Source organism: Ochotona princeps, chromosome 33, assembly GCF_030435755.1.
Source record: "Ochotona princeps isolate mOchPri1 chromosome 33, mOchPri1.hap1, whole genome shotgun sequence".
In the NCBI taxonomy this organism is placed as follows: domain Eukaryota; kingdom Metazoa; phylum Chordata; class Mammalia; order Lagomorpha; family Ochotonidae; genus Ochotona; species Ochotona princeps.
Window position 1 is genome coordinate 475,626 of NC_080864.1, and position 10,170 is coordinate 485,795.

The 10,170-nt window shown below is 61.7% G+C and overlaps 1 protein-coding gene across 1 annotated transcript; it reads right to left on the reverse strand.

Moving 5' to 3' along the window:
* Positions 1-309: 309 nt before the first annotated feature.
* On the reverse strand, positions 310-8,057 carry CDC37 (cell division cycle 37, HSP90 cochaperone). Its single transcript, XM_058657719.1, has 8 exons — positions 7,844-8,057; positions 1,919-2,194; positions 1,499-1,607; positions 1,258-1,373; positions 1,060-1,182; positions 790-972; positions 628-699; positions 310-533 (listed from the first exon to the last, which is right to left on the reverse strand). Exons 1-8 carry the CDS (start codon positions 7,943-7,945, stop codon positions 375-377), a joined length of 1,140 nt encoding a protein of 379 aa, XP_058513702.1. The 5' UTR covers positions 7,946-8,057; the 3' UTR covers positions 310-374.
* Positions 8,058-10,170: the final 2,113 nt, after the last annotated feature.

The following is a 10,170-nucleotide window of genomic DNA, read 5'->3' on the forward strand; positions in this document are numbered from 1 at the left end:
TTGGAAGATCACTGCTGTTTCCAAACAGGAGACGAACAATGCGGACGGGACTCTGCGGTGAGCGCCTGGGCCCCAGGGCCCGAGAGCCTCCCCTAACGGTGGAGCAGTCCTGGGACCCCCTGCCCCTCCCTGGACCCCTGGGCCTTTGGCATGATGCTGACGGGGCGGGGGCAGCCGGAGCAGCCCCTCGAGTCAAAGCAGAGAGTGGGATGAGAGCTGCAGGAGTGAGCAGGGCGCGGGGAGGAGGGGCGGGCAGGGGTGAGGCCCCTGGAGCGGCAGGGGGAGCAGCCAAGTGGCAGGAGCCGGGGAGCTGGGAAGATGGCATCTATATTTTCAACTTCTGAAGAGGGGACACAGAGGGAGGCGGTGGCGGGTCACGCGCTGGCATCTCTCTGCTCGCGGCCCTTGGGGGTGGCGGCGTCCAGCGATGAGTCCCCGGGGCCCGCCTCCTCTCCCTCCTTGGTCTCGCTGGGCTTGGAGTTGGGAACCCAGAGGCCGGAGTCGATACAGCGCTGCATGTGGTACTTGGCGTCCTGGGGGGTTGAGGGGGGTGAGGCGGGCTGGGGCATGGCCAGTGCCCCCCCTCCCCGCGTCCCCAGAACTCCCGGCTGGGGGCGGGGCACTCACGGTGGGGTCCATCTTGCTGATGGCATCTTGGAGCATCTGCACGTCCTTCACGTCAAAGCACTTTTGGAGTTCCTAGAGGGGTGGGGGATGGTGGGGTCAGTGAGTCCCCCTCCACCCGCTGCCCGCCGCCCTCCGCCCTGCCACCGGCCACCAGCACCGCACCTCCGGCAGGGACTCGTAGACCTCCACGGGGTCCAGGCCTCCGGGGCCCAGGCGCTTCCGGCGCTCCTCCTCCTCGTACTCCTTCAAGGCCTTCTCGACGCGCAGCTTGGCCCGGCCCCGCACGCGCTCCTTGAAGGCCTCCAGCTCGTCGTTGAAGCCCTCCATGTACTGGCGGTCAGCGGTCTGCGGGGTGGGGGATGGCGGTGACCCCAAGGCCCTGCCGCCCCACTCCGGCCTGCCCGGCCCTCCGAGTCCCCTGAGGGCGCCCACCTTGATCTTGGTGAAGAACTGCCGGAAGCAGGCCCGCGGGTCCACCTTGAGGCTCTTGGCCAGCTCCAGGATGAACTGCATGACGATCGTCTGGTGGGCCACCTGCTCCATCAGCGCGCATTTCTGCGGGTGGGGGACAGCGATGACGTCACAGGCCTCCCCTGAGCCCCATCCCCACCAGAGGCCCCGCCCACTCACCTCCTCCACCTCCAGGTCAATGCACCAGATGACCAGGTAGTTGGCCGTCTCCTCACACACCAGGTGCACGTTGTCCGACAGGTACTTCTGGCTGTCGTCCCAGCGGCGGAGCATGCCTGCCGGGAGGTATCCGCAGGAGGGGGTGGCTGGCGTCCCTTGGGGTCCGCCGCACCGCTGGCTCCACCCTGCCCTCCCCTGTGCGGTCCACGACCCCCGCACGTGCGCACGCACACACACTTACCGAAGTGCTTGATCTGTTTCTCGTACTTCTCCACGAAGGTTTTGTGTTTCTGCTCCTTGGCCTCCTCCGAGTCCTCCTCGGCCTTCTCGGGCTTGGTGTTAACCATGCTCTGCGGTGGGGTGAGAAGGGTGGTGGGCTGGGGGTCGGCAGCGGCGGGGCGCCGGGGGCGCGGGGGCCTTGGCCGTCGCGCCCAGCCCAGCCACGGAGCAGGAGGTGCATCAAGGAGGCGGGAGCATCAAGGAGGCCGGAGCATCAAGGAGGCGGGAGCAAGGGCGTGGGCCTTGGGGCAGATCAGAGGGGACAGGAGGCCGGTGGGGTGCGTCCTCTCCAGCCCCGGCCAGTCCCGGCGCCCTGCGCACGCGCCCTCCCAGCCCCGCCCAGCCCCGCCCAGCCCCGCCCAGCCCCGCCCAGCCCGCGCACCTTGCTGAAGCCGTCCTTGCTGAGCGTGTCCACGTTCCAGGGCATGCTCTTCTCCTTCTTACGCATCTCCTCCAGCTTCTGCTCCCAGCTGCGCTCCTCCTTGCGCAGCTGCTGTGCCTCGGCCTGCAGCCGCTCCAGCTCTGCCTTGCCGCCCTCGGCCACCTCCAGCTGCTTCAGCTTCCGCTGACACTCGGCCACCTTGCGCTTACACTCCCGGCAGCCCCGGTCCAGCTCCTCTTTCTCCTTCTGGAACTGCTCCATGCGCTCCACACGGGCCTGCAGGGCAGCCACGGCCCGTTACTCGGGGCCCCTGTGCGCACGCCAAGTCGGGCAGCTCAAGGCCCTGTCGCCCACCTTGCGGAGGAGCCTGAGTCCTCAGCGCTGTCCCCTGGGACCTGCACCAGCCCTCTCCAGCCCTCTCTGCAGCCGACCCCTGCCTGGCTGGACCAGAGCAGCTGAACCGGGATGTCCCCTCTGTCAGTGACCCCCATTCAGATTGCGGGTGGGCCGCTCGGCCCCTGGGCGTGCAGTGCCTGACCCAGCTAGGCTCCAGCGGGCGCTGTACATGCGGAGTGCCCAGTGGGGCTGCTGCCCGAGATGCTGGCAGGCTCTTCAAGTCCCGGCTGCCCCTCTTACAATCCAGCTCCCTGCTCATGCGCCCAGGGAAGCAGGAGGCTGGCCCAAGTCCCTGGGAGCCAGGGAAGAGGCTCCTGACCTCTGCTGGTCTAGCTCCAGCCACTGCAGCCACTTGGGCAGTGAATCAGCGGCTAATAATGACTTTCAAATACATAAATCTTAAGAAAAAAAAAATCAAATGCACTTAATATATCTAGGCAGCCAAATGCCACAGCTTAGCAAATAAACAAAAACCTAACCAAGGGCCAGAGAATCTTCCATGTGGCTCACACCCCGAATGCCCGCAAGTCAGGAACCCAGAACTCAATGCAGGTCTCCTATGGGGCGGTTGGGGTCCTCCACAGGGCGGTTGGGGTCCCACAGGGCGGCTGGGGTCCCCGTTACTGAGAGCACCATCATCTACTGCCTCACACGATGTCCGCTGGCAGCAAGCTGCCCCGGAGTTGGGTCAGCCAGGACTGGGACCGGGCCCTCTGACCGGAGTGCAGGTGTCCCCAAGGGAGGCCTCACTTGTGGGGGTCCCCCACAAACCTGCCCAGACCTCTCCACCTTAAACGTGCTCAGGACAAGCTGGGCCTTGTCATCGGTTTTGCCAAGGAAGTATTTGGCGGTGCCAAGTGATGGACGGTTGGACAGCTGGACAGTGGTCAGGGCCGGCTCTCACACCACTGAGGAGGCGACCCAGAGGGAGCTGAGCCATGTAAGAATGTGTGGGGGCTGTCCAGGCTGGGTGTTCATCCCGAGGACCAGCAAGCTGGCTCGCACACTCTCTCGCTCTCATGCTCTTTTCTGGAGTGCAGACAAGCAAAGGCGCCGACTGGCTTTCTACTGGCTAACGAACTCAGGGGGGCTGTTCCCACACTGCCCCATGCCCAACTCCGACTTCTTGCCGGTGCCACGTCACTCAGGTCTCTGGCACCTCCAGGACTTGGTCTGCTCCCTCTATGAAATGGGTTGTCGCCCTGGGTGACTGCAGTGATCCTGGCGCGCGGTCAGGGGTGTCTCATGGTTGCCACCGTCCCCACAATGACCGGCTAACTGACCCCTGGGCCTCATCCAAGGCTGTGCCACCACCGCCCTCCCCACGCGCACTGCGCGGAAGGCCGGGCACACGGAGGTGAGAGTGGGAGGCCCAGTTGGACCTCCCAGCCAGTCCCCAGCCACACATGTGTGTGCACACACACACCCGCCAAGAGTCAGGCATCAAAACAGTCCATGCGGTGGGCATAAGTCAGGGAAGAGATGAAAGCTGTCCTGGTTCCTACCACCTCGTCCCTGGGCTAGGGGACACGGGCTGGTGCCAAGCTGGGTGCAGGAACCTGTCTCCTCCTCCCGCCCCCCACTGCCAGCGTCCTCTGACTGGCCGCCAGGGAGGCCGAGGCTAAAATAGGCTTTTTGGAACCAGATGGGCAGCAGCCTGCCCGGCTCAGGCTTGGCACCTCTCATCCGGGAGGGCGTGTGGGAGCCAGGGCAGCTTTGAGGGGCCACCTGTGTCCCTGCCCTCTTGCCGTGCAGATAAGGGAGACCGAGGCTTGTGGCAGTTCAGGACGTGCCGACTCCCTGGATGCAGCATCGCAGGCAGCTTTCTCTGGGCAACAGAGCTGGGGAGCTAAGGAGAGAGCTCCGTGTGTCCCGTTCTGGAACCTTTCGGACATTTCGGGGGTGGTTACTATGAGCAAGAAATTACCTATATAGGGGCTTGGCGGCGTGGCCTAGTGGCTAAGGTCCTCGCCTTGATCCCATATGGCTGCTGGTTCTAATCCCGGCAGCTCCACTTCCTCTCTGTCTCTCCTCCTCTCAGTATATCTGACTTTGTAATAAAAATAAAATAAATCTTTAAAAAAAAAAAAAAAGAAATTACCTATATGATGATGCAGGCGGCAGCTATTGCCAAAAGCACCACAGATTACACAAACTATAACATTGCCCTGCTACGTCACCCGGAAGGCAGCAGATGACGGCCCAGAGACCCGGATGGAATGACTGGCACTGGCTCCGGCTGGCCCAGCCCTGGCTGCTGTGGCCACTTGCGGAATGAACCAACGATGGACCATCTCTCTGTAACTCTGCCATAAGGAGCCGTCCCATCAACCCCACGGGGTGGACACACTGAGCCACAGAACAAGCCCACGATGTGCTGGAAGCTGCGTGGCGTTCTAGTGTTCCGGGAGCTGGGCTCTGAGCCCAGGCAGCAGTCCCCCCGGGAAGGTACTTAGAGAAATGCAGGGACAGCCTTCGGGGCCGGCCTCCCACACGGGCTGCTCCGCTTTCGATCCAGGCCCCTGCTCATGCAGCCGGACAGGCAGCAGAAGCCGGCGTCTGCATCCTGTGGGAGCCCCGCCTGGAGCTCCAGGTTCCTGGCTTCAGCCTGGCCCAGCGCTGGCTGTTTCAGCCACTTGGGGAGTGAACCAGCACATGGGAGATCTCTCTCTCTCTCTCCTGAACTCTGCCTTTCAAATAATAACGACTGGCTTTGTGACACAGCACAGTTTTACTTTGTCTTTTAATTTTTTAAAAAAGATGTGTTTGTTTTTATTGGAAAGTCAGAGTTCCAGAGAGGAGGGGAAGCAGAGAAAAAGATCCTCTGTCTGTTGATTCACTCCCAAGCGGCTGCAACGGCTGGAGCTGAGTTGATCCGAAGCCAGGAGCCAGGAGCCTCTTCCGGGTCTCCCACGTGGGTTCAGGGTCCCAAGGCTTTGGGCCGTCCTCCACTGCTTTCCCAGGCCACAGGCAGGGAGCTGGATGGGAAGCTGGAGCAGCCAAGACACGAACCGGCAAGCACAATGGGATGCTGGCACCTGCAGGTAGAGCATTAGTCTGTTGAGCCACTGTGTCAGCCCCATAGCACAGCATGTTAAACTGCCACGTGGGACACCAGCGTTCCCCATGGGCACCAATGGGGTCCTAGCATTCTGCTAATGTCCCTGGGAAGGCAGCAGATGGTCTCCTACCACCCAGGGAGAGAGGGAGCAGACCTGGCTGCTGTAGACAGTGAGTGGGAGAGCTCTGTCTGGCCTGTCCCTCCCTGTAACTCTTCCTTTTCAAATAAACTAAGGCGTTGCCAGCACCATGGCGTTGCCAGCTAACCCTGGGCCTGCAGTGCCGGCAACCCAGAGCCGCACCAGTTTGCGTCCCAGGGGCTCCACTTTCCATCTCACTCTTTGCTAATGTCCCAGGAAAGCTGCAGAGGGAGGCCCAACTCCTCGGGCCTCTGCTCCCATGTGGGAGACTCAGAGGAAGCTCCTGGCTTCGGCTGGAATCAGGCTGTTGCAGCGCTTGAGGAATGAACCGTGGGTGCAACAGGTCCCCGTCTCTTCTCTAACTCTGCCTTGCAAATAAACTAAATCTTACATAATAAAACACTTAAAAGAAGAAACTGAAAAGTTTTTAGAAAATATTTCCTGGGAAAATTTGGTTCAACAAAAATAAATCAAAAAAAAAAAAAAACTTCTCTCTTGGAGTGCAATACAGTTTGAAGTTCACGCATACAAGGAATATTCAAATTCATAGAAAATGAGTCTTAGAAAAAAAAATTATTACTGTTTGACAATATTTTTTTCTTGTTACATCTTCAACAAAAAGACCTTGCTAATTTCATTTTTTTAATTTGGAAGGCAGAGAGTGCGCGTGAGTTCCCATCTCCCAGGTGAGTGGTCCACAGGGCGGCGGAAGCCAGGAGCCAGGAACTCAAACTGCATCCCCCTGGCCCGGGTGTGTGTGCCCTGGCAGGAAACGGGGTATGGAATCCCGGCCCTCTTACGTGGGTGGGTGTGGAATCCCGGCCCTCTAACGTGGGTGGGTACCCTGCCAGGTCCCCTCCCGGTTTGTCCCCTGCCAGAGCCCTCCTCATGGTCTCACTTTCCTGGAAGGGCCTCCCAGAAGTAGGGGACCCGTGTTGTCCCCGTTTCAGCACCTGGAAAGATCTGGAATGTTCCGGCCTCATACACACACCCAAACATGGGGAGCGCAGGGATCAGAACCCAAGCTTGCCTCCCCCACTCTGCACCACACCGCCTGCCCGCCTGCCTGCCAGGCTCCGGGACAGGAAACGTCCCCTCGCTGCCAGCACTCCACCCCGCAGGACCAAACCGTGCTGCCCCCACTCAGACACAGTCAAAGATTAACCTCTTTATGGGCCAGAAATAAATAGGTGTTTCCAAGAATAGTCTTCGTGGAGTTCTTAAATATTTCCTAATAAGATGCTACACACACACACACACACACACACACACACACACACACGGCAAGAGATGCAAGTGCTACAACTTTCTTCCCAGACTTAGCACAGCAGGTCCACTTGGGGGGAGGCTTGGGGAGGAAGGCTGCAGAAGGGAGTTTCTGGATCAACACCTGGAGGTGCCAAAGGGAAGAGGTGTGTGTGTGAGGTGCGGAATTCCCACCTGGCGGGTCCTGGGAGGTGCAGCCCAGCACGGGGGACCTGGGGGTGCACTTGCGCTGAGAAGGTGGGACCCTCATCATTCACAGCTGGGATTCTGGGATGTCTGGAGTTTGGGGGGAGGTGGCTGGTTCTCTGTCCTGAGTGAATCTATAAATGGAAGGGTCACAGGACGGGGAATCCAAACGGGGGCTCCCCCAAAGGACAACGTGGATCCCCCTGGGGTTTCGGGGTGCAAATGGGGTCTGTGGGAGGTGTGGCCTAAAGGTCAAAGGTGGGACTGGAGTTGCTGGTTCCAAAACCCTGCACGCTCCTCGGTGGGGGACTGGGGGGGGTCCTTGTCAGGAGCGGGAATTAGGGAGTAGCCATTCAGGAAAAGGAATTTCAGGATTTAAAATATTATATATATATATATATATACATATGTATGTATTTGAGGAATTGAGATCTGCATGGGAAGCCCTAGATGTCCCCAGGAAAGCAGGTTCCAGGATAAAACCCAATTATTGGGGGGACTGTGGGGGTGGGGGGTCTAGCTCTCACAAGCGTCGGTGGGGGGCACAGCACGAGACCCCACCCCAGAAAAAGGGTCTCCGAAACAGGAATTGGATGCTCTCTAGCAGAATTCGGGGTCCGGATCCTCAAGTTCAGTTCAGGTGTTTGGAATTAGGGGGTGCCTTTGGGGCGGCCCCTTCCAGGGCCCCGGGCGATCGCGCCTCCAGGGCTGGGGTGGAAATAGGAGGCGCCCCGGCGGGCCGAATCGAGGGGTGCGAAGCTCCGACCGAGAGCCCCCCAAGTGTCCAGAGCGGGGTCCCCCGGGCAGAACGCTGCCAGCGGTCCCCGGGCATGTGGGGGTGCAGGGCAGGAAACGGGGGGCGGCGCGCGCACCCTACCTGGTGCCTCCAGCGGAAGAGGCTGGCCGTGTCGATGTTGGGGTGCGTCTCGTCCTCATCATCCGACACTTCGATGTGGTCCCACACGCTGTAGTCCACCATCTTGCCTCCGACGGCCTCCCCGCCCGCTCCGGCTCGGGCGGCGGCAGCAAGCAAGAGCTGGACACTCGGCCCACCGAGACCCGCCCCTTCCGCTTCCGCCCGGCTGCCGACCCCGGCCCCCTCCGCCCTCACAATACGTCACATCCCTAGGAACCGCGGCGGCGGCCATAGCGACCGAGCCCGCCTTAAAGGGGGTGCGCCCCGAGCACCCCGTCCCCACCCGAGGAGGTCCCTCCATGACCTAGCCTCCCTGGACAGGGCGGAGGGGGGGTTCAACCAGGCACCTCCTGGGCCGGGGCGAGGGGGTCCCTCAGAGAGAGGGGACGCGGCCCCCAACAGCGCCTCTCCACGCCCCACCCCAAGTGGGCAGTTGACGGGGCCGAGGAGGATTGTCCGCTTAGCCACGCTGCAGTGACATCACCCGAGGCCCCCCTGCAGGGGCGGGGCCTGGACAGGAGAGCCCGGGCCTCCCCCTGGCCGCCCAGGCCTCAGCCGGGCCCAGAGAGGGGTGCCCAGGGAAGGGCGCGGGATCCTGGGGACGGGGCGCCCCGGGTTGGGGTGCTGGGGAAGATCCTGCCCTGGGGGTCGGGATGCGAGCCTGGGAGGGGTGATAGGATCCTGCTCTTACCGTGGTGGGGGGACCCCGCACAGCCTTAGCCCCTCACTGGTCACCCGTAGGCGAGGACCCACGCGCGCACACACACGCGCGCCCTCGAATCCCCAGCCCTCCCCACTGGGGCGCAAGGCTGCTGGCTGTCGCTGGGGTCCAGCAGCCGGTGTCCAGCGCCCCAGTCTGGGTGCAGAGGACGGAGGCGGACGGGAGAGGGGTGCAGGGTGGTTTTCCTGACCATCCCGGACTGGGGAGGGGGCAGCTGTAGGGGAGACCCCGTTTTTCCTCCGCAGGGACGCTGAGCCTGCGTACCCCTCCTCCAGCACCCCACGCCAGCACCCGGCCTGCACTTTGATACTCCGGGATTAAAAAACAACAACAAAAAGGCTGCATCTTGCAGCCTGGGCGCGGGATTATCTCAGATTAAGGGGTGCCCTGAGAGGGGCCAGTGGAGTGGAAGGAGCTCCAGGGTGTCTCTGAGGGTCCTCCAGCCTCTGAGGGTCGTCGTGGAGCAAATGGAGGGGGCAAATGAGGTCTCCAGATTTTGGGAGGAGGGGAGGAGGAGTGAAAAAAAGGGGGTGGTGGTTCCCAGGCGCCCCGAGATGGACGCTGCCGCTGCAACGTCTCCCCATTGCTTTGCGTTCAAAGCTGCCCGTGGGCGGGGAGGGCGAGCGGGCAGGGTGAGGGAGAGCTCTGGGGGAGATGGGGAGTCCCCGTCATCCCCCCACTGCTCCCAGCACCTCCCACCGAGTCCGGCACCTCAAGCGCGCGCTCGCGGACGCGCGCGCACACACACACACACACACACCAGCCATAAGGGTTGGGATCACACAAGCCGGAGAGGGAGAGGGCGGGACATCCCCTTCCCCACCCCTCTGTAAAGGTAAGCTTTGGGTTGCCAGCTTCAGTGTGGAGAGGGTCGGGTCTGGCATCCAGGAAAGAGGGATCTGGGATGATGGATGGGGGGATGGAGGGAGCTTTCGCCAACCCCAGGATTCCCAGGAGAATAGCTGCCCGTTCCCCCCCCACACACACACACCCAAGCCTGGGGGTACCTGGAGAGAACCCCCATGCCTGGGAATCCTCAAGTAGACGCAGGTCTCCCTCCCCTGACCAGCCCCTGGGATACGGGGTGCGGGGAGTCCCCCAGCTTCCAGAACTGCGGACTGGGCGCCTGCAGCTCCCCCATCAGCGCTAAAGATTGCTTAGTGTGCCTTCGGGACTGAGACCGCACCTCTGCCCGCCCTGACACCCACCCACTCGGTGTGGGGCAGCAGGGGTGGGGAGGGAGCCCTGACCCATGCTTTGGGGGACTACCCTGGTCGCTGGGGTTGTTGAACTGCATCGCTGGGCTGCCGTGCAGTGAAGGACCAAGGAACCCCAGACGGGGGATGGCACCTCCAGGGTTCCCTCCTCCTTCCGCCAGCCTGCTGTGAACCTGCAGGGGGGTGGGGTGGGGGTTGGCGCTGGTGTGGGATTAAATGAGATTTCTGGCTGCCCGTCTGCCCGTTTTCCTTCTCTTTCTGTAGGGGTGGGGGGACAGCACACAGCAAGTGCTGGGTCGCCAGTGGAAGGTATTCCATAGGATTTACAGCCAGGATTGCTGTAATTTGGC

What these genes read in the sequence shown, in the direction of transcription:
- CDC37 (XM_058657719.1), bottom strand. Translation starts at nt 7,945, where the DNA reads ATGGTGGACTACAGCGTGTGGGACCACATCGAAGTGTCGGATGATGAG. An exon ending in TCTTCCGCTGGAGGCACCAG is followed by an intron (nt 2,195 to 7,843) that starts GTAGGGTGCGCG and finishes GCTGCCCTGCAG; the next exon opens with GCCCGTGTGGAGCGCATGGA. An exon ending in TCTACGAGTCCCTGCCGGAG is followed by an intron (nt 700 to 789) that starts GTGCGGTGCTGG and finishes CCACCCCTCTAG; the next exon opens with GAACTCCAAAAGTGCTTTGA.